At 39.5% G+C, this 24,096-nt stretch overlaps 2 protein-coding genes across 3 annotated transcripts; one reads left to right on the forward strand and one right to left on the reverse strand.

Annotated features, from left to right (window-relative positions):
* The first annotated feature begins 2,157 nt into the window (after positions 1 to 2,157).
* On the forward strand, positions 2,158 to 13,402 carry LOC106167546 (uncharacterized). 2 transcript variants are annotated; one of them, XM_087014007.1, is made up of 8 exons: positions 2,158 to 2,346; positions 4,614 to 4,693; positions 5,253 to 6,544; positions 8,131 to 8,365; positions 8,535 to 9,507; positions 9,705 to 10,008; positions 10,320 to 10,383; positions 12,331 to 13,402. In XM_087014007.1, the coding sequence occupies exons 1-8, from the start codon at positions 2,333 to 2,335 to the stop codon at positions 12,642 to 12,644; spliced, it is 3,276 nt and encodes a 1,091-aa protein (XP_086870133.1). In that variant the 5' UTR covers positions 2,158 to 2,332; the 3' UTR covers positions 12,645 to 13,402. The 2 variants fall into 2 exon arrangements, with proteins under 2 accessions (XP_086870133.1, XP_086870134.1); XM_087014008.1 differs by lacking the exon at positions 2,158 to 2,346 and adding an exon at positions 3,693 to 3,909.
* A 721-nt stretch (positions 13,403 to 14,123) lies between these two features.
* LOC106167539 (DBH-like monooxygenase protein 1) lies at positions 14,124 to 24,023 on the reverse strand. The gene is made up of 8 exons (XM_087014015.1): positions 23,228 to 24,023; positions 17,991 to 18,101; positions 17,537 to 17,723; positions 16,978 to 17,181; positions 16,492 to 16,706; positions 16,000 to 16,102; positions 15,582 to 15,736; positions 14,124 to 15,179 (listed from the first exon to the last, which is right to left on the reverse strand). Exons 1-8 carry the CDS (start codon positions 23,441 to 23,443, stop codon positions 15,081 to 15,083), a joined length of 1,290 nt encoding a protein of 429 aa, XP_086870141.1. The 5' UTR covers positions 23,444 to 24,023; the 3' UTR covers positions 14,124 to 15,080.
* Positions 24,024 to 24,096: the final 73 nt, after the last annotated feature.

The raw sequence follows: 24,096 nt of genomic DNA on the forward strand, positions 1-24,096 counted from the left end.
GAAGTACCCCGGTGTAACGAAACTGAGGGTCCGTGTAACAGAAAGTCTACCCTCCATATAGTTATAATGGTTAGGGTTAGCCTGACTTTAGTGGGCAAAATCCCCCAACCCACCTACCCAAGTCGGGATCGAAGTCACAAAATAAATGTGGGCTTTTTAAAGATAATATTTGCATAACTTTATTTTGTCTTGCATCCTTTTCTGACACCTTTATCTAGAAGGGCAAAAATGATATAATCGGACAAGTTGAAAGCATGCAAATATTAACGAGTGTGTTTGTGTGGAATGACTCGTTTGTTAACTGTGATTGTGATAGATGTGAAGCAGTTTGCAACATTGGCAGACTGCATGGTCGTTAATCGCTTAAGAAAAGTTCCCAATCCACCTTTTTACTGTACAATAAAGCAGACAACATAGGGAATATTTCATGTTGATTCGAATCTCATCTTACACGCGATCGGCCACTTACGCTCTTTGTTTTAAAGGTACAAGGACAGCGAATCCGACATTTTAGAGATCGATCAAAACATTGACATTGAGTATGTGACGCACATGGTTAGCTGTTCATTTATCAGTCTCGTGGAACCTGCGAATAAAAATAGAAATTGTAAAGAAAACGTGAAGGTTGTTGTTTTTCTATTTTCTGTGGATGTTATGTAAAAGTTATTAAATTTTGCAGCCTTATAATTAGCTGTAACAGGAATTTTGAACCAAGCACATTATTTTTGTTGCTTATTGAACTTAATCCTATAATGTTTTGTATAAGCCATGCTAAAAAAATTAGCTCACGCAAAATGAAGTCTGTTGGAATAATTATGTTTGAAAATCACAAAATCTTCTAGTCAAGGGGACTACAAACAAACAGAAACGGGTCGATTTACAGGCAGCATGTCCATTAAACGCTAACGATGAAGAGGAGTGTGTTCTTTTAGCCATATTTTTGCCAACACCTACAGGTACTTGAATATACACAAAATTGAGTGTTTTTATCTTTGTAAAAATTGTTAGATACGTTGAATTTTTCTGTGCTATTCCATCTTCACAAAATCTATTTCATATTTTTTTGTTTACATTGTGTTTATTTATTCCTCCCTTTATTTTTTTATTCATGTATCCATTCGTCAACGATTAAAAACAAATTTATTCATTTTCTATTGTACATAATACTACACTCAATATAGTCATGTTTTGTATTTTCCGTCAGTTTGCGTCAAAGTAAAATATCCCCCCATCCCCGCAACATGTAGGCATGTTTTAATGACTTTCTATGTGCAATGATTTCGCAACTCTTAAGCTGTCAGTGTCCTTTATGTTTGAGTGAATAGCTTTTTTTTATCTTTTTCTTTTCTTTTTTTTTTTTTTTTTTTTTTTTTTTTGAAAGCTTACAGGTCGTCTTTTCTGTCGTAAATGGAGACAATGGGTGTTTTGTTATTCCTGAGCAAATATCTCCAGTTAATGTATATTTACGATTGCAATAGACGTTAAAAAGATAAAAAGTGTGTCAAATAAAAAGTGCTACAATCAGGACATAAACGGGGCTTGCCTCGCCAAGACTTAATATAAAAGAACTTAATCATACTTACCGTTAATGCATTTAAACAACAGTCCTATCGAAAACATAGTTCAGGCGTTTATGAAGTTATGGAACTTGGTAGATACTTGGTTTTTCACAAAAATTGAAATTTAATCAAAGCATGCCTTATTTCGATAACACTGATCTATTCATCGAAATATTTTTTTTGATATGAAGTCTCTTATTTAAAAAAATATCAAATAAGGTTATTTGAAATGTTCATTTTAGATTGTGTGTCACAATGTAATATTAAATGTTTCAGTCCGGCCATTTTCCACGTTTCATCGGGTGTCAGATATTTAGGTAACCCTCGGTCCTGACATAACCACAGCGTCTGAGGTCATTACGGTAATTAAGTAAGTAATATGCCAATATCACTTTCTACCTGCCAGCTAGCATGTCGTATACCTCATCAAAATGAATTATGGATTATAACCTCGATTTACCTGCTGTTCGAGCATGATTGACGGAGGAAGAGGACTACGGGTATCCCACCTGGCTTAGCAGGCGATTAAGGGTGGAAATCCCGCCCTGTGTTTGAGGAAGGACAGTGCCACCTTCTGAAAACAAACACAGCCCTTTGTTGAAATATTTTTGCTTTGTAAGTGGGAGGGGCATTCAATAAGAGGGGGCTCCCGCGTGAAGTCAACGCTTTTTTTAAAACCTTTTAGCTCAACGCACGGTTAGTTTACTTTTCATATCTTTTGTCGACTGCAGGGTTAACCGATACTTCAGGGATATTTGGAGGTACATGTAACAATGTTCCGTCTAAGGTAGGCAGATTTGTCTTTTAGGTTTGATGTTTAGTATCAAGATAAAATCTCACCTTTCCACTCGTAGTACTATAAATTCAAATGTAGATATGTTTCAGTGGATTTGTTACGTCTCCACTTTCAGTATTCTTCCTTCATTTGGTGTCAAATGGTTTCATTTTACATAACTGTACTGTATGAACAATATGATTGCATTAATGCGCGAATAATTGTAACCGGGAAATATTCCAGCAAAACGGATATTGATTCCATTTTTATTTGATACTTTTTGTTGAAGATTTATACCAGCGTTACATTTCCAATACATTTAAAAGCTGTAGACAAAAGAGTTTACTAGATCGATTTGTTGACTAACGCCGATACGGCCATTTATAAAACTAATCCTGCTTAAATATTTTGAAATCGTCTATATTAGGGCACATCATGCTTAATACAGATGATCAATGGTACAGTGTTTTGTGGAAATAAACAGATAGAAATATATTGCATCCAACTTATTACAAATACTGAAATCATGTAAAAACACAGCTACAGCATGATGAACCTCATCCTGGCTGGACAAGTGTATAACATCAGTATCACATTTGAACAAAATGGCCCAGATTCATTAAGGTTGCTGCAAGAATTATTAGAAAATTTTCCTGAAGTACTGGGGTTGTAGTAGATATGCGAAAGTGATGCTATGTATTTAAAATTTTTGATGATTGTGATTAAAGGGATAATAACTCTTCGTTTTCGCCAAAAAATGAATTTTCCTGGAGTAAACAACAATTTTCCCGTACTTACCAATGGTTAATGAATCCATTTTTACATTCAAAGTTAGTCCCTGTTTTTTTTTTTTTTTTCTAAAAAGTTTGATTTTTTTGGTATAATCTCTTAAGAGATTATAACAGAGTATAGCCATCAATGGAGGTCATGTAGTCTAAAGACAAGCTCAGATGTCAGAATAATAGCCATAACTGCCGTTTTTCTTGTACAACAGAATATATTATATGTCTATGAGTTGTTCACAATGTTTTTATTGTGAAATATAGATCTCATACGAAGAGTTATTATCCCTTTAAGGTTATTCTTTTTTGTGTGTGTGTGTGTGTGTGTGTGTGTGTGTGTGTGTGTGTGTGTTCTATTACAAACGAGACAAAGGTGTGAGTATTCACCATTTCAAAAGAAAATAATAATAGCTTATAAATAATGTAATATTATTTGCTGAAATAGGATTAAACTTTCCTGCAACATAACTGCACAATTCAAGCTTGGCCTTGAGTCATTTAGCTGACTACGTTATGGGCGTGTGTTGAAACACCAAGTTAAATCTTTAGTCATTTCAGACGCGCCCCGATCTCTACTCGTGCCCTAAATTCAACGTTTTTAGTGTAGGCTTTCTAACAAAGGCAAACACAATAGAAAGTGAGCGTAAATTTGCACAATGAATAAATGTTTGCTTTCAACACTCGGGCGGCATTCAACGCGGAAAACACTGACGGATAATCGATGAGAAATCCTGTTGTTCAAACGTGCACTCATTTGATAGCCTTCATAAACGGTTAAAACGATCAGTTTAAGGTAAGCGGAGTGAACTCTTTAAGTTTTGAATATGGCATTATCTTGCCGTTCGTTCGATGAAAATGTTACTTAATTTACTGTAACGATAGGTCGCCAATAATCTCCACAGCACACTAGGCCTGCGCCATGAGGGTGGAGCAGTAAATTCGAAATATTCCGAAAGGTGGCGAAGGATAATTTTTTTTCTTTCTTTTGATGAATGAATGAAAGGTTCTTTCATAAAGGTCAGAATTAGAAATTAAGTGGATTTTTTTCTGATTTGCGACCATAATCCACTTTCAAGCTTTAACAGGATTTGTATTAAGTATTTTGAACGAAAATACTGGTAAGAAGCTCGGAGCTCGGTATAGCTCGGTATATCATTACACTTTAGAAAGATTTTAAAATGTGACTAAAGCTGAATTAAGGTGTATCTATTGACAACTGTAACATTTAACTTGGAATTTAAACAGCAAAACAATACCATGATGGTAGCAAAACTTATTTATATCGGGGACATACCTGTTTGTGTTCCACATTAACGGTAAAAGGGCAAATGGTTTATGATATACGAATAAATAAAAAGGGAAAAGAAAAAGAAAACACCGAAAAGAAGTAACTCTATTTGATTTCGTGAAACCTACATGCTGCATATCAACACGACCTGTTAAACTTTCATTTTTCTGTATTCCATGTATGACGAAAGTTCTTTTCTTTTATTGCAGTTCTCGATTGACAAAGAATATGCCTTCTATACCATACCTTGCGATCCTCCTGTTGACATTCCAGAACGCATGCGTAGACAGTAAGTCCATTTTTGCTTTCATAATAACCCCGCATATTACATTTAGTTCTTCATTAACCCCCTTATCACGGTGGAACTGCTGGATAATTTATAGCACAGTGAGACGCGGTTCAGTGTTGATTAAGGCATACTGGGGCCGGGTGATTAATGAATGTAGCTAATTAAAGACGCCATCTCCGAGCATCAAATTCATTATTTATTATGCTCTGATTCCGTATTTCTTCCTCTATTGATTTCGGTCTTGCTGACGAAGAAATGAGTGTAATACGAAAATAAGAGTTTTTTTTTTTACTACAAGTAGTTTTATGACTTCACCGATCTAATCTGTATGGTTGACACCGAGAAAATGTGACATAATCGTTATGAGCAGATACATGTATCAAACACAAATTAAATGATGATGCAAAGAGAAATGTGTTAGAGCGCCTGGCAGTTGCATTTGAATAATTCACAACATTAAGTCTCTTTGTGTAATAACGCTCCATTATGATATTTAATCAAACAAATAAAACGAATAATATCAGTCAATCAAGATACATATTTTCTTTGATTTTGTCAGGTCAGAACGCTGGTGGAAGAGAGTTTGTCATCATGTACATGCAGAACTTTGTCGCTGAAGGTTCTCCAGTTTTTCCACTGGAACTTTTTCTGACGACGTTGGAGTCTGACGTCACAGTGAATGTGACGACACCAATATATACCGGCGTCGGTGCTCTGAACTCGAAACACACGGTTTCCAATGGAAATATACTCAAGCTAGAATTTGACGATGATTTGAGACAAACTGGCACTTCCAAGGGTGTAAAGACAATTTTAGTTTCGGCGTCCAGTGATATCATAGCTTATGGAGTGAACAAACTACAATATTCCACAGATGCGTTTTTGGCTCTTCCCTTAACAACGTTGGGGATCGAATATTACGCAATCTGCTACTCGCCGCCCACAACCAACTGCGAGTTTGGTATCTCCGCAACGGTAGATGGCACCACCGTCCTGATCACGTTGCCAAATGCGGTTCCAGGCCAGCCGGCAGCTAACGTCACGTACAATGGCGTCACCACATACAGTGGACAGTATTTCAGTGTCTCCCTTAACAAATACGAGACATTTCAAGCTCAAAGTTTAGGAGACCTTACTGGGGCACACATCCTCTCCAACGAACCGATAGCAGTTTTCAGTGGAAATGTGCGCACTTCAATCAGACCGCCAGATGACATGCAACCATCACGTGATCACCTCGTGGAACAGGTGCCCCCAGTGTTGTCTTGGGGCCGAGAGTTTGTAACGGTGCCAATTCCAGGCAGATCCGTCGGGGACGTTTTTCGCATTCTAGCAAGCAGAAACAACACACTGATTACTGTCGATGCTTTAGGAGGCGGTCAGGTCATAAGCCTGAACGCGGGAAAATATTACGAATTTGACCTCAACGTGTATAACCACATTACATCCAACGCCCCTATTCTTGTGGTCCAGTTTGTGAAGAGCCAGCAAACACGAGCCGCCACCGAGCCGGCCGATCCATCTATGATAATCATTCCTCCCACCGAACAATTCCAGTCTGATTATAACTTTCTAACTCCGGTATCGACGCAGGCTAACACACAAAACTACGTTCTCCTCTCGATCCAAGCTTCCCAGGTCGCTGGTCTGCGATTAGACGGTCAGCCGTTAGCGGGTGTAACGTGGAACCCCATTCCTGGCACTAGTTACGTAGGCACGTCATTTAATGTGACGACGGCGGCGCACACTTTGACACATGTGAACGGCGTTACATTCATGGGGTTACTGTACGGTACAGCAGATAGAGAGTCGTATGGGTTACCCATGGGGATGAGGCTGACGGATATTTCGGTAGGTTACTTATTAGGTTTGGTTACTTATACAACTAGAAAAAGGGCAAAGTCAGACAATCAGACAGGCAGACTAACAGAAAAACATGTTTGTGGAAGAGTTCCCAAGTGAAAAGAGCCCCAACAAGAAATCGGCTTTTGAGGGGCGCTGAATCTAGTGTATAAAGTCTACTTTCCAGGTTCGATTTCAAAAAGCGAACTTGGCAATCAGAAACTATTGTCATTTTTCGAAGGAAATAATAAAAGAGGTTGCAATGAAAACCCTTTGGCAAAAACTACCTTATGAACCGCTCTAAATGGGATATTAATATCACGTATTTGACAGAAGAATCAGGTCAAATGTGGGCTCAGTTGTTCGACCTCCTTCCCTCCCACTCATACGTTTCAGTCAAGGTTAAAAAGGCTGAGTTATGCGACAGGTTTGAACAACATGGTTCTAATGTGTACCTTTCGATACCCTGCCTTCTTCACCGAATAAATATTCTAAGTAGTTTAAGTAAGATTGTGTTATAAATTCATTGTCCTAATTCACACGAGAGCTTTTATTCAACAGATTTAGCTTACACTTGTTTGCTGTACGTTGTTTACATATTCACATGTGGCCTCCTGAACTTGTCATGAGCCCTTGTCCCACCCTGAGCTTCAGAGCTAACTTGACACTAACCTTTTCACTGTAGCCTATCTCCATCGTGTCAAGTAACCTCTGACCAGATTCGATTGCCTCCGCCGCCCGCCAATCAAATTTAAAAGCCCGCACTCAATGACTCATTAAACGATCTAGCCAATGAACGCGAACGAGTCAAAGCGCGCTTTGTTCAAATCCGGACCAATCAAAGATAAGGCTGAATATCAGGGACTTGCCGTAACCTGTGGGCAGCACGCAAATTACATCGTCTCTCAGTAGATAATGATGCAGGGCCTCAAACTGCTAGACCCTATGGTTTCAATTCCGATTTACTCATATTTTGCAAAGAATCAAGAGATAACTTAACACATTCTTTTTCGTAGTCACTCGCCTTGCTTTCTTTGTGTACGGTAATACACTCGGAACTACTCGGATGTCTCCGCACTCGACAATAACTATGTTGTTAGTATGGAGCTTGCGGAATCAGCCGAGGATTGCCGATTGACGGTCAACCAATCAGCGTTTTCACCAAACTTTGGTGAAAAATTTTGAAACATGGATTTGATTGGCTTATATAAACTAGGTCAAACTATTTTCGTCAGAGGTTACTTGACACGATGGAGATAGGCTACAGTGAAAAGGTTAGTGTCAAGTTAGCTCTGAAGCTCAGGGTGCCTTGTCCTAGACCATAAGTAAATCATTAAATGAGAGGGCTGATAAAAAGATGAATAAATGATGATTATGAATTGATGATCATGTAAATACCACCCTCAGGTAAAGCATATTTGAAGTTCGTCGTACATTTTTGCTTCACATGCCCGACACAAGTGGTTTTTGCAGTCGGGTCACTAGGATTCAAGTCTTGTTTGTAAGTGTATGAGAATGTGAGAGTGATAACAGATTATGCAACGGTCATTTGCAATCAAAACATGACCATTGCAATTTTTGAATCAAATTTTCAGACAACTACCACTTCAACTACCACCGTAGCCACGACCACAACTTGTGTCTGCCCAACAGTTGTGTGCACGACGCCAACCACCACTACGACCACGCCCACTACTACAACCACGCTGACAACAACTACTACCACGCCTACTCCTACGACCACGCCTACAACTACTACAACCACGCCCACTACTACGACCATGCCTACAACAACCACGACTACACCGATGCCTACAGCACCACCTATAGGTTTGTATATAACGGATTATTCCTAATGATATTTAGTTACTGATTTAGATTTCCACGTGTTTTGGTGTTATTTTACCTTGGATCAAGTCCACTACCTGCTGTTCTATTCATTTGTAACAAACAGTTTCAAATGACAACAGTCATTATTGTTACACACTCTTTTTTTCAGCGGATACCACCGGCAAAGAGTTCCTCATCATGTACATGGACAATGTTGTTGAGAATCCCTCGGGTTTTCCTCTCGAGCTTTACGTTACCACGAGCAAACCAAACGTCTCCGTCAACGTCATAGCTCCTGGCTACCCGTTAGTAGTGTCCCTCACTGACAGCTTGACAGCAGGAACCGTGAAACAATTCAACATCCCCAAAGAGCTCCGCCAGGTGGGGACGGGATTGGAAAGAAAGGCCATTTTGGTGGAAGCCACAGATGATGTTGTCGTGTATGGAGTTAATAAAGAATTGTTTTCTAATGACGCTTTCTTGGCGTACCCGACGGATACATTAGGCACGGAGCACTTCACAGTATCATACGCCCCACCAACGACGAATTGCGAGTTTGGAATCGTTGGTGTTGTCGATGGGACTACCCTGGAAATAACATTTCCCATTCCCAGCGGAACACCAGTGCAAGTGTCATACGGCGGAGTAAACTATGGCAACGGAGACAAATTAACGGTGCCGTCCTTTAATCGCAGTCATACTCTTCAAATCCGCTCACAGGGTGATCTCACGGGGACCTTCATCAAAGCCACCAACCCAGTTGCAGTGTTTAGCGGAAACGTCCGCACCGCTGTTGGCGAAAGTGAGTCACGTGATCATCTCGTGGAACAGATTCCACCAATCAGATCATGGGGCACAGAATTTGTGACGGTTCCGATACCGAGGCGAACGGTCGGGGATCTATTTCGCATAATCGCTAGTGTGAATAATACAGTTGTTACCATAAGCGGAATGCCAGATATGACAATTGACAGAGGAGAATTTGTTCAGGTGAATATTTCTTCCACGATGTATGCCTCCATACGCGCCACTCGGCCCATTCTGGTGATGCAGATAGTATACAGCCAATTTGATCCTGACGAACCAGCCGACCCCGCTATGATTACAGTGCCACCTACCGACCAGTTTGCACAAGAATACAGGTAAATATTCAAGGACTAAAATATAATATAGTTTTTCGTGAGTGAAGCACGTGGTCATAGACATGTTTGTACACGCGGCCCTAAAATGGCTGTTAAAAGCATTTAGCAAGAAAAAAGGCCTATTTAACTCATTATGTATATTTCTAAAAAAAAAAAAAGTCCAAACTTAGGCCTGAATATATTTCCTTTTCTTTCAGTTTTCTGACTCCAGTCTACAGCGGCGGAGTGACCGGCGGCGACTACACGCACCTGTTTCTCCTGGCCATCAGAGAGGAGGACCGCAATGGACTTTGGCTGGACGGTCAGCAGCTGAACTCTACCCACACTGTCAACTGGAATCGCATCACCGGGACAGATTTCGTTGGCACGTGGGTAAACGTCAGCGGTGGGGCTCACACAGTGTACCATCCAAACGCGACTTTCATGGGTTTGTTATATGGCACTGCGGACAGAGAAACGTACGGCTTTCCCGTGGGCATGCGACTGGCTGATATTGCAGTGGTGAGTAGGATTTTACATATAAAATATTTAAGAAATCAAGTTTCTTTCTTATTTAAAATGATCACCCACATGGAAAGCAGGACTTGAATCGAGAATTAATGATTTATAATAATGCTATAGTCGAAACACTTAAACATTAACAAATATCTGGTTAATGCATTTTTAAGTTAACGAAGCATTACAAAGATTATATCATCATTGGCCTTTCTCGTTTCATTTTTTTCTTTTTTTTTTCATTTTTGCCATTTATCTGCTAGTTCTACATATGCAAACTGTCCACTATATTGTTTTCTTTTAATTTTGTTAATCAGAATTACACAACGCCAGCAGTCACTGTCACCACAGTTACCACAGAAGCACCGTCGACAGTCACAGGTAAGACTCTTCTTTTTTTATAGAACTCGGAACTGGTCTACAAAATAATGCACAACTAAAGACAAAACACTGAGGAACATTCGATTCATGAAAATTAATTGCTCAATGAATTTTGAATTCAAGGAAAGGAAGGAAGACCTGAATTTTTTTTTTTTAATTTTCAATTGATCACCCATCATTGAGAAATGATAAGCTATCATGCGAGATACCTAAAAATACAGGGTTGCTACTTAATATGGAATATTTTTTATCATTGTTATTTTCTAGTGCTGATTAATTTTTTTTGGCTTGATTCATCAAAAAAGTATGTCACTGAGTGATTAAAACATCCAGTCTTCTGTTGTGAGATATTTTGGTCAATGATATCAAGTCTGACATAAGATGCCATTCAAAAGAAAGGAACGCCCCCAGAAAACCATATCAACAGTTTGATGTCAGTGTTAACTTTAAGCTAAGATATTAAAGCAAATGATAGCCTCCGGACAGTTATATGTTACACAGTCAAAGAACTCATTACAGTAAATCATGAAAAATCAGTAATTGCGGGTATGACCTCAAGCAGCCGCATGCAGCGCCCTCATTCTACATGGCATACCATGCGACACGTTTTTTAGAGTTTGGATGGGGATATCATTCCACGCAGTGATATTTGCCTGTCGCAGATCATCACTATTAACCGGCCGATGACCAAAGCTATTAATTCTGTGAGTTACTTTTGCCCAAAGTTTTTTCAATTGGGTTCATATCTGGAGAGTTTGCAGGCCAGGGCAGTTGCTGAACCCATTGGTTTTGAAGAAAAACAGTGATTCTGCGGGCTCGATGTGGGGTTGCGCAGTCGTCTTGGTACACAAATTTGTTCCTGAAGATGACTCGTACCAATCGAAGCATTGTTTGCTGCAGAATGTCTCTGTAGGAATCCTGGATGAGGTTGCCTCCTAGAAAAACCAACTGGTTCTGGGCACCGACATAAAATGCTCCCCAAACAGAGACGTTACCATCCCCTGCTTGCACCCTATGCAGTACACAATCATCGTTATATGCCCCTCGTACACGTCGGTGGACACGGATTCGACCACTAACCCTAAAAAATCCACATCTGGCCTCATCACTGAAAACGACGTGATTCCAGTGTTTTGGCTGCAAACGCACGTGGTCCCCAGCCCATTGCAGACGCCGCTGTATATGACCTGCTGTTAACAGAGGTTTTCCTAATGGCCTTCGTGCAAAATGACCGGCTTGCAGTAATCTCTTGTTCACGAGGGACCTTGAAACGGGCGTTTGAATGACATTCTGCCTCTCTTTTCTGAGGACACTGGTTGTCTTTGTACGACCAGCACGGAGTCCTCTAAGGAGAAGGCGATCCTGTCTTCTTGGTGTGATACGCGGACACCCTGGTCGAGGTATTGGAGTAGGTGCCCCTGTTGCAGCATTTCTTTGGAGGACTTTACAAACAGTTCCTGATAAATGTTGAATTACCTTGCAATGGCTGTCCGTTTCTGGCCATTTTCTCTGAGAGCAAGATTCCCATAGTAAGCTGCGTTGCTTAGCTGTTGAACCATTTCTTCACTAAGGTACCTCTCAAGTTTCAGAGCGATACCTTTGTGGCTTCTCTAAACACACTCCAAAGATTGACCAAATCCATGCGTTTTTATACAAGGGCAGAAATTGCCGAAAAGACCACCCCTCACATTTCTGACCAAAGAACATGCAACTGCATGCATCAATTGTTTCGAGAGTTGTGTGGTAATTAGGTAACACGCCTGGCTATACATGGAGTGACACCTCAGCTTTGGATTTAAAATAGTTAGAGAGAAATTAAATATTTTGTAGAAAATTTACTCGCCAAAAAATAATATTCCATATTAAGTGGTAACCCTGTATATTGAGTACGTTAGGTCGTCAGCCAATATAGTTGAAATACATGAAATAATTTGTCTCTTTTTTTAGCATGTACCGCCGCTTTGGTGGAAATATCAGACTTCAATATGGCCTTAGCGTTCGCCATAGCGGTGGGTGTGAACCTGCTGACCGCGTGTTTGCTCATAATCGCCACCTACAAATGGCGGCAGGCGGTGGGGGAGAACAAGTTTGAAGAGACGATGGAGATCCCCTATCGGCCTGATAGCAACGGTACGATAGGAGGCGTTGGAGGGGTGACGACCCAACCGGATCCAGATCACATAGACCGAAATTGGTTGATGAATGCCGATGATTTTGAAGGTCACGAAAAGGGTTCTTATGACATTAATAGCAGGTTATAGTGGTGGTTTTGTACGATATATCGACGTTCAGACTTGGACCTTCTGTGTATGGAGATTCTTGAATTGACAAGATACGTGTATAACTCTATTTTTAGAGTGCAAATCAATCAGATAAAAAGAGTCGATTTGGCACTTGTTGAATCGCGAAAAGCTAAGACTGGCGGAGAAGTATTTAGTAATCATCTATTTAATTTTTTCTCATTCCATAATTGTATATACGTTATGTTGTAGCAATAAGCACTGAAAATCCAACCAAAAATGAGAAATGACTTATTTTTGTGACAGACACAATACATGTACTTCATTTCAACCGAAAATGGAAGTACCGATCTTTGCCATCGGTGGTGCCAGTGCACAATTGTATATGATTACCCATATAGGCATATAGCTATAGCACATATTCCTGTGAAAGGTGCCTCCTTGTGAGCGAGTGCTTGTATACAATGGAGATACATGTATGAGGGCGTCTAACTTATTCCGTTTAGAGGAAAATTGAGGGGATTTGGGTGACGGTTTACTCAAAGTGTTTATCATACGAAGCGTACGGTACTGTTGACACCAGCGCTATGCACACTAAAAGGGATGATACTGCTGTACTTTGCATGGAACTAGATACTAACTGAAATGTATATTATCACATACTGTGTCAAAGGAAAACAAGACACATCGTTTTGAGATTCATGGAACTTTTCATTCAGAGATATTGCAAGTATATTCTAGAATGTAATATTTTTGTTAGAAATAATTTCTGAAAATTGCGTTTGTTTACTTTTTAAGAGAAAACAAGTACGTAAGGAGGGTGGGCGGGTCAGTAACTGCGAAGTTGGTAGCGTGGCGTGCACGGTCATTGATCTCTATCCTTTATCAGCTACGCCACAGATCAAACATGAATTGAGTCAAAAGCTATCCTGGCTCGGCGCCATGAATGCCATACTTCCCTTTCATCAAAAAGAGAATTATCAAGAAAAGTTTATTTTTCAAAAGCCACACTTTTGCTTTACCCGATCATACATTTTGAATTTTTAATGCCCTCTTCCCGTTTGGGCCCCTGCTTACCAGTGCTGTTTGTGTGGTCATACAATACCCGGGACAACTCCACAAAAGACATTTGAAATGACAAAGACTACTCAAAACTTAAAATGCCAAGGTGTGAACAGCTTTGGCTCTCATCGTGCTCTCTGACGCCACAGGTGAAGTCAAACGTAAGCAAAATAAAATTAAAGAATCTGAAGTTCCGGAGAGGCTTATATGTACATCCAAACTGTCCCTCTCCGTGACAAGGTAGCTATAGAAAATATCCATTTGAAGGCTTTTCCTCGAAGCATCTGCGGCTCCGTGATAACTTCGCCGTCTTGGACATCGTTAGACACGTATACGTGGGTTTGAATTCTAGAATGATAACTGTTTCTTTTTTGTTAGAAATAATTTCTGAAAATTGCTTTTGATTACTTTAAGAGGAAACACGTTCATGTGGTCGGTTCATTCATAGAGCGATCGGTAGCGTGCACGGTTGCAAAAAAAAAAAAAATGTCAGTTCAGCGAAACAATACGCTGATCCCGGAATCGGAAAGGCGCGAAAACGAATGCAGGCACTCGTGCGTCCGTACAAATTACTTTTTGCATAAAAAACGGTGTAACATTCATAGAAGTTCGCTAGGGACCGTAGTTTGTTCCCCATTTCTTTGCACAGGTGACATTCGTCTCATATAGGCTACTAACCCCAATACTCCAACTAATCCTAACCCGTACTAATCATATGGGACCCCGGACTACCATTCCTGTCACACCGGTACAGTTAAATAATAACTGAAATTTAAATTAGCATATTCTTTGTCAAAGCAAAGCAAAACTGAGATTTATTGAAGTTTTCTTTCAGAGGTATTACAAGTATTTAAAAACAATACCTGTAATACCTCTGTTCACATAATCGTGTTTAATGGATTTATTACTACAAAATATAAAAACAATGTAGTAATATTTTTTTGCAATTTGCTTCACTAATTCTTTAGAATTCGTATCGATTTGGAATGTCTACTCTTGCCACAAGTTACCATTTCCATCCACAAACCACACAAAGCCGATATAACATTGATCAGAACGACTGTGCTAGTTTGGAAATGTGTTTCATGCCAGATAGGCTTTTGTTTGGCTCCATCAAAATGATCTACTGTAATGCCTTATTTGTGTACAAATAAATATTTAGGCGTCTGCATGTAGATTTATTAACGTCATTAGATAACTATATGAAACAGAAACACCCATCGCACTTAAGAAATGAAAATGCGAGGTTGGGCAACCTGATCTCCGTCCAATGACGCTCGTCCGGTGACGTTATTCAGGCTATAATCGATTGAGTTGGTTCTGATGTGAGCACGGCAGACTATTAAGTATGTGTTTTGGAATGGAGCACCCCAGAAATATTGATAAGACAATATATCAACACTTCTTCTCAACGTCGTTGTAGATATCCACTATGTCCGGCCACCCTTCTACTGCCATCAGTTGATTCTGGGTAAAGTACCGGGTCAGATCGCCCTGCAATTAAACAATCAACCAATAAATAAATAAATAAATAAATAAATAAATAAATAAATATCAATGCTTGAATTCGTTTATTACTTTCAGGGACTGTGACCTAAGGTAACGAATCTGAGGGTTCGTGTAACAGAAAGTCCACCCTCCTTTAGGTATAATGGTTAGGGTTAGCCTGACCCAAGTGGGTCAAAATCTAGGGCATACATGTACCTGTATCAATGAATGGAAACGGACTCTCTGCCTTATCTATCTTAGAGGGCTCTTAGAGGACTCTCTGACACGTTACACAAACTGAAAAAGTATATGTAGGTGATGGTTGAGGAGATGTATTTTATTTCATTGGAACAATTTCTAAGTGGTGAATGTAACAATTTGCGTTAGCATCTGGCCATATATACTCACTTGCATACACTCGTGCCCGAACAGTTTCACCAGTGCTGTTAAACACGGTTGTTCGCAGAAATGTTCTGGGCGACATTTAAACAAAATCTCACTGGCAATTTTTGAGGCAACTGATTTCAAAAACGATGTCACGTGACAATTTCCAATCCACCCTTCTGAAATTAAAAAAAAAGACATAGATAAATTTGTAAAAGTATGGTTTAAAGCTAAAAGATGAAACAGTTGGGGGCGTTCAAATTCCAAAATGGCGTAATTTGCAATTTTCGCCTAAATCTGACGTGTGTGATTTTTTCCCCAAAGCTTAGAAAACTTCTAAATGGAAATTGTGTCTCTATATATGTCTTCCTCTCGGTGGTATTTCTGTCAGATGCATTTATCAGAAGAGTTATACATGAAAAGAGGAGTAGTGTATACTTACTAGTGGGCGCACAGTCCCCGGCGTCTAGGTCCTGGTACTGAATGCAACGGTCAAAGTGAGGCAAAGCGGGGAAATGGCTGACAAAGGCATAGCACATTTCATCCTGAATCAATAAGTTTTAGTGCTAATGAAAATAATTCTCATGAAATGAGTTATGAAATATACCGAAAAAAATAGAATTGACTTTTTTATTCGGGCAAAACGACTTTATGACTCCCTCGTTGCTGTATGTCTTGGACTATTTCATGATTTGTAATAAATGTGAAGAAAATACTTATGGAAACTACGGCTAACAAAAGTTAGAGATAGTTGGATTTCGTAAAAGTGGACAAAATTGAAATATTAATCTAAAAATGAGTAAACGCAACAGTAATTTGCATGTGCGTGGTAGAGCATGTGTGAAGCTTATAAAATATAATATAAAACTCTTCATAATAGATAAAATTAAGGCGACTGCATATAAAAAGTTGTTATTAAAGGTCCCATCCTTACATCTGATCCAAGACCGAACGAGGTAGTATTGACGCGCATCTTTCCCGGGGAGAGCGTGTCGTACAAACATCGAAGCACTATTTCATCGCCGGGAAGGACCTCTATCGGTGGATTGTGTTCGTGGATGTGGGGTTTCAAGTTGTCGTAAAAGGGGTCGTAAGCTATGAGATTCAGCAAACGACCACCTCTGTATTGCTCTAAAGAACCAGCTACTCCTTGAAGAAGAAATATAGCCTCTTGTTTGTCCATTATACAAAGCATTTGCGTTGTGTTAAAATTTTCTTATTAATTTATCTATTTTTATATGGAGCAACATTAAAGTGCCACCACTAAAGAATGGTCTCGCATGAAATACAGCAAACCATAAATGTGCGAGTGTGTTCACGTTTGTTTATGAACACGTAGGATATAGTAAAACCTTTAATTGGATATTGCACAGTTCAACTAGCGTTGTGCGAAGTGAACATGCTCTAATATTTAATTTACCAGCGCCATGCATATGCAAATTAGTCTTCGTGAAGTAAACAGGATGCAGGAGTTGTCTCCTAGAGCAGTCTGAACTGCAGCCACCATGTTGTTCAAAGCGGTCCGACAATGGTGGAATTTCTAGAAAGGTTTGTCCAATTTGCACGTTGCCTAGATCGTACTGGCGGAGCTTTGGTGTGTAGTAGATTCTCATCCCGGAGCTGTCTGTAAATTATGAGAAACGACAAGAGTTGTACCTGTATGTCAGACTATCAAAACACCTTCGAAATTGTCAGGTTTTTGTTATCAAATGGCACAATTCGTAGAAAACTGGTGCATTTTAATTTTTATGACATTTCAGATGCATGTAGATCCCGAGCCATTATATTATATTTCAGTTCCGTATCACCAGCGAGCACGTAGATACAGGGCAACTGTAGCAAATATTCTTGAAATAACAATAGAAACATTTAGTGCATATGATTTGCGACGGTTTTTCTTATAGCTAAATCTTATTTACTCAAAGCTTGGTACCAAGAATACAGTCACATTATTTCGTTATCCACCACGTTTTGCTTACCAAAGTAACCTGTGTTAAGTTCTGTGTTGGCCCAATGAACCTGTAGTGCCATTCGCTGTACACTTCCCCTGCCAAACCTGACGCCAGCGTTCTGGTGAGTACAGATCTGTCCCTCCAGCCCCAGGGTCCAGGTTGCTAGCCATTTTTCACATTTTAAGTCATTTTCTTCACATTTGTGCGGACCTTCCTAAAAGTATAAGGCATAGTGAGACGAGGTTTATAATACATATAACCAAACTTTGGTGGCTTAGTAATCTAATAGTTTTACTACACATTTATGAAACAGGCACAAGTAGACTCAGGATATTGAGGAGCAGAGAAGACAAACCGAGTTGAAAGCAATATAGTGCTGTATAGTTCATTTGCTGACTGCAATTAAAAAGAAGACATGGGCAAGAAGTAAAAGAGGAACGCCCTGAAACTTCCCTAAAGTGGTGTCATTGACATTTCTTACCTGAACAGCGACGTCATTATCACAGGCGTAAAGTATCATGTGATGCATGACGCGCTTGTTGTCGATAATTGGTTCAAATGCGACAGCATGATAAGCAGCGGCATGGGGAACCTGGAAGAACTGAAACTCTGTTATATCATGTCTAAGTGCATGCCAATCCCATGGTGCAGTTGGTAAATCAATTTAAAACAGTAACGCGTAGATCAAGCTTACACGAATCTCTTAAACATGAAACGGGTCATTTATTTTTAAAGTTTTTTTTTTTTTTTTTTTTTTTGAACGCTTTGGTTTATACTAAACTTTTTTAAGCAAACAAGGTAGGAACATCTTAAATAAAAAACAGATATCAGCGAAACCGCCCCTTTCCATAGGCAATAATGATAGCAAACAACACAGCTGATGAAAGTCATGTTTTAATCAGGACACATGTATTAATGTGATGCAAATACTTAAATTTCAGTAACACAAAGTCTTTAGGCACCCGGTAGATAAGAGCAAATCAACAATTTGAAGGCAGACGGATGTCTCGACTGTGTTTATTGACTTTCTATTTGCAACAACAGTATACAACCAACTGCACCAATAGACTGCAATTTCAGGAGTTGATTCTATTGCATATACATTGGGTATTATGCCAATAAATGACATTCGTCATTGGTGACTGTACTGGTATCTGTATTGAAGCGTATCTGACTCGCCAGGTAATAACAGGAAATTAAACAGGACGTTCTGCCAACCAAGCTTTTAAGTTAACAGTGTGTGGCTGTGTGCGTAATCAATACGTCGATCAACGTGTACATTTCATATGCTATGTTAACATGACTTATTACCTAATTATGTCGCTACAGTAGAAAACCTTTATTGACATCGCATGTTATACCTGTGATGTAGATGTGTATAAAGAATTGTCGCAATGACATATTTATAAATATACTATTCCCGTTTGAATGTCCATTCTTTACAAAGAAAGGTTAGATCAATTCAATTGATAATTTTCGTAATTTTAGGTCAAATGTCTGTATTTGAAGAGGTTGTGAAAGGGGTATCATCATTGAATGGAGATCTTGCAAATAAATATATCAACAAGCAGAGACATCTAAGCTTCAAACGTTGCTTAATAGGAGTCAGCTTATCACTTAGTATATCAACTATTGATTGTTTGACATCACAATCACCTTGCAATCAGCACGGTCTAGGGCAAACTCTTTCAGAATATAACTTAGAGGGGAGAACAATTCAACGCCTCTATTTGCGCTAGGCAATTACATGCTCAGTGCCGGTGTGAACGGAATGGTAGTCCTAGTAACGCATGTCCGACCGGACACTAAGTCCTGGGAACGTAAGTCCTAGGTCTAGCGTTGCTAGGAATGGAGGTCCTAGGACATACGTTACTAGGATTTAACGTCCGTAGGACAACAATTACCAAGGAATGCATGTCCCACCGCTAGGAATCTTAGTCCGGATGGGACCTGTTATCCTGATTTACACTAGGAATATATGTCCGCTCCCATTTTTCTCTCGTACTTCAAGTGAGTGATAGATAGATAGATAGATAGATAGATAATATTACCATTACTTTAAAAATATTTCACCTAAACAAATACAATGGAATAAAAAAGGTATATGAAGAATAACACTTGTTACATTTTCATATATTTATTTCAGTTCTTTTATTTATTCATCTGCAACATAAACTTTCAAATTTGCCCTGTTTACGGCGCCTTTCAGTGTGCACCCGCCTTCAATTTGGAGGATGTAAGCTCCAGATTTGGATATCCCCTTCACAACGTAGGCCCCAGCCAGGGGTTTTCTTGTTCTCCCCCCTTTCTGTCACTCCTTCGTAAACTTCTTTTCAACACTTTTGTTCACACGGTAAGTACCTGTAAAATTAATTTAGATACCATAAGTTGTCTTGATTACCATCCTCCATGCCTCAGGCTTGTTCACGGGAATAGGGTTAAGCGGTGGAGAGCCGTTGTTGCTCTTTTTGTTGACACGCTGACATTTGTCACATTTTGAAATGAACTTTCTGATGTCGTCTACCATGTTTGGCCAATAATATCTCTGTTCAACCTTGGCCAGTATCTTTTCTCGTCCTGGGTGATCACCTTAAATTTAAAAACAAGGAAATTAATACATCGCATTTTATAGACACTTTACGTTTTTCAATGTCTGGAATTACGCCACACAATTAAATAAAGCAACGTATGTATACGAATACGAAATTCTTTAAATACATACTTACCAAGCGGTGATGTATGCAGTGTATCCAATTTTTTTAAACTTCTCTCCTGTTTCTTACAACTTTTCGCCATACTTCACCAACACCATTATCATTATTATCGTTATGCCCTGCATCTGCTACGTCCCTCACTTTCCTCTTACTAACTCTGTAATAGAGCTTGCCTTGTTCAATCTGAAATAAGCATTACAATATGCATATATGTGTACTCATGATGTTTTAATGAATTATTGACCTAGACTACTGTTATTTTGTTCGAGTTTAAAACCGAGAAAAGGAATCGTAAGCAGCTGTCCCTGGACCTAAATTCCCAGAAATGGTAGTCCCCGGACCTAAAATCCTAGAAATGGTAGTCCTCTGGACCTAAAATCCTAGAAATGGTAGTCCTCTGGACCTAAAATCCCAGAAATGGTAGTCCTCGGACCTAAAATCCTAGAAATGGTAGTCCCCCGGACCTAAAATCCCAGAAATGGTAGTCCCCCGGACCTAAAATCCCAGAAATGGTAGTCCCCCGGGCATAAATACCCATGAAATAGTAATCACCTGCAGGGCATTTATTCAAGGAACATAGGTCCATTGGACACACATCCCTGGAATTGTATATCTGCGTATAACGTGGTGTGACCTCTAATAATATTGCGTATTTAACATCATGAAAATTGTAAGTTTACTTTACAATAAGACTTGCTTGTTCTCCGAATAACTCTTTTCTGTGTTGGTGTTGTCTCGATAGGATACGTGCCCTCCTGAAGATATTGGAAAATAACTACAACTTCGGGCCTGGTCCGGATGCTGCTTGTTCCTTCCATATCAAACGTCTAGTGAGGGTGTGGTATTCATATATGAGCGGTATTTGTAGTAGAACAAGGTAGCGTGTGACATCTGGTTATGTCTGTTACCAATCAAAAATTTTGCTACGTGGCGAAAATGACGACCATGATAAAACAAAAGAAAAAATTCACACGAAAGTAAACATAATTTTATTTCTGTAAACGAAATTCGAACCTCCATCCACTTACACAATTACTCTGCACAGCATCCATTATACTTCACAACCTTACCACTACACCAGGGTGACGAACTGGCAAACGGTCGATTTTACGGAGTACTTATATGTGCTCACTAAAGCATAATATTACTGCCAGTAGTCATTATCCACTAGTTGCTACTTTAAATGGTCGGACATAGTTATAGGGCGGACCTCCATTCCGTTGACTAATGTAAACGTAATGCAGGTCCGCCAGGAATAGAAGTCCTACCTTTTATTATATCAGGAATGCAGGTCCCATTAGGACTACTATTCCTCAGGAACGGTGGTCTGTAGGACCACTGTTCCTAGGAACCGAGGTCCGTAGGACCTCGGTTCCGGGCGGACCTGCATTCCGTTCACACCGGGAATCCACATAAAAGCAGGTGCCCTTGTGTCTTCAGAATCCCGCTATTGCACGGAAGCCAATCGTTCCTTAACGCCCCATTTACACGAATTTTCGTGTACTCTCTCAATTGGCCGCAGCAAATTGACCGAAAATTGCAAGGGGATCAATTTGCTTATATATATATATATATATATATATATATATATATATATATATATATATATATATATATATCTTTCAGCACAAAGTAATAACAAAAGTCTCCCAAACTGTCTCTCTTAGAGTCCGTCACACTGTATCCATCTTTATCACTCTTCATCTGTCTTGCGTTTGCAACTGTTCACAATATTTCGCAAATATGTAGGAGACGAAAGCAAAGGACAAGCGAGATTTGTGAGAGTTGCCAATGACCGCGTCCGTGACAGGGTCGCATCCCTCTGTAAATTGGGTATTACTTACAATTGCATATACGGGGTCATTATGCCGACCTCCAACATAGTGCCTAGCTGATGCACGACAGTCACGATGATAAACTGTGTTTTGCTTCATTTGCGTTAATTTGTCTCTCTCTAATGAGGCAACTGGCTTCATACCAGGCGCCAGCCGGGATTAATGAGATACAGCCCTAGCTGTTTGAAGCAAATTGTTGCATCAAATGCATTATGATGGCTTGCGCCTTAATTGGCACGCGGTTACTCATAAATAGAAGGAATCATTAACAGAAAACATGCAGATTAATTTACCAAGAGAGAAGAATGCCTCCTCAATATAATTGAATATTATTAAGCAAGCGCATGGTTTGAGGCAATATCTGATTTCAAACACGGATATGTTTTTCTTTTCTGAAGCAAACGGAAACTGCTCTGAAATGGTACCGAACTCCAGTATAATCGATCGTCAGTCGACTGATTCCAAATGACAGGTTTGTCTATTTCTTTTTTTTTTTTTTTTTTTGGATGTCAAAGGCAATGAATACAGCAGTTATCCAAAAGAAAGTCTTGTATAGAATTTCGATCATTTGATGCAAAAGGCGATCAAACAAGACCAAATACTTAATTCTGAATCTGCAAAACTTTGTAAAAGCTTGCTGAATTGTGTCAGTAAACGATGATGTCTGCAAAGCACAACTGAACAGTGTTAATTTCAATCCAATTCAATTCATACATATAACAACGCATACATTTTATGACCCTGTGAACTGATGTCATATATCGAATTCAGTAAAAAAAAACTGAAAGCAAAACACGGGCGCAGAGACACACGCCCTTTGGGATAAGATGTTGATATACCATTCCACGAAGATTTTGCATAGCTGAATTTGAACACTTTTGGATTTTACACAAAAACATATTTTTTATCACTTTCTGAGCTGTTTTGGTTAAAATGTCTTTAGAACATGTTGAATTAATGTTTTTTTCGCCCATTTCTGTCCAAAACACAAAATCACCAAAAGTGACCCCGTACACGATTTTCTCCCGTATTGGAAAAAGGCCAGCCTCGACTTATCCCTGGTTTTGTTACCAATTAGACCTTTTCCAACCTCTAGCCCCCCGTTTCCTCTAGTTTAACGTGTGTATCGAACTGGAAGCAATTATTCTAGTTAAAAATACACAACCTACCTCAAACTGTTGACAGACGTAATAAGTCGCTTCTACGGGTACTTTAGTCTTCGAGATTCGAACATCGAACGACTGGACTCCTTCTTCCCGTGTTGCAGGACATACTTTGTCAGGTTGGCCGGACACGTGTACTTGCATGCACGTATTGGTGACTACTAGAAATACGACGAACATTTCCGAGTTGCAGCATTGCAACAAATTCCTTAAAATCTCCATTATGTAATCTTCGACTTGTGGACTGTCACTTGTTGAAATTTATGATAAGGTCTTGGTCACTAAATATTCCAATAAATGTAATTCAGCAAGTTGTTACTTCAAACTCAGCATAACACCAGTCTTGTGCCTTATTTAAATTTTTTTTGCAAATCAGGTGCTAGATTGAGTGCACTGCATTACAATTGTCTTGATACGATTCCAGTACGTCGAATATTCCGCATGATATCTCCAAACAGTCTATATACATTTGGCTCCATACTTCACACAAACTGTAAACAAGAGCACAGTACCGTCTATGAGAAACATTTTGGTCAGATTGAAGCCTAAGCAAGAGTTTTCTCAGGCTTATTCAAAACGCCATTAATGTGTTCTTATTACTGCAATTCCCATATCCATACACAAAATGAAACGTTAGGCTACACCCTAATGAAGTCACCCACACGCTTATTTAGAATAACTGCAGGAAACGGATCACTAACTCTGCTTCTTCTTGTTGCAGTATGATGGAAAAGGCTACAATGGCAGGGTATTGATTTTATTGGACACCCCCGTGCTCTAATGGAGAGTCATCAGAGCTTTTCTTGGCACTGCTGGCACCAAACATCCGATGGCTCAGCAGGCAACCTAAGCATTACAGTGGGTCCATTTACAAT

Source organism: Lingula anatina, chromosome 5, assembly GCF_051362555.1.
Source record: "Lingula anatina isolate TDL-2025a chromosome 5, LinAna3.0, whole genome shotgun sequence".
In the NCBI taxonomy this organism is placed as follows: domain Eukaryota; kingdom Metazoa; phylum Brachiopoda; class Lingulata; order Lingulida; family Lingulidae; genus Lingula; species Lingula anatina.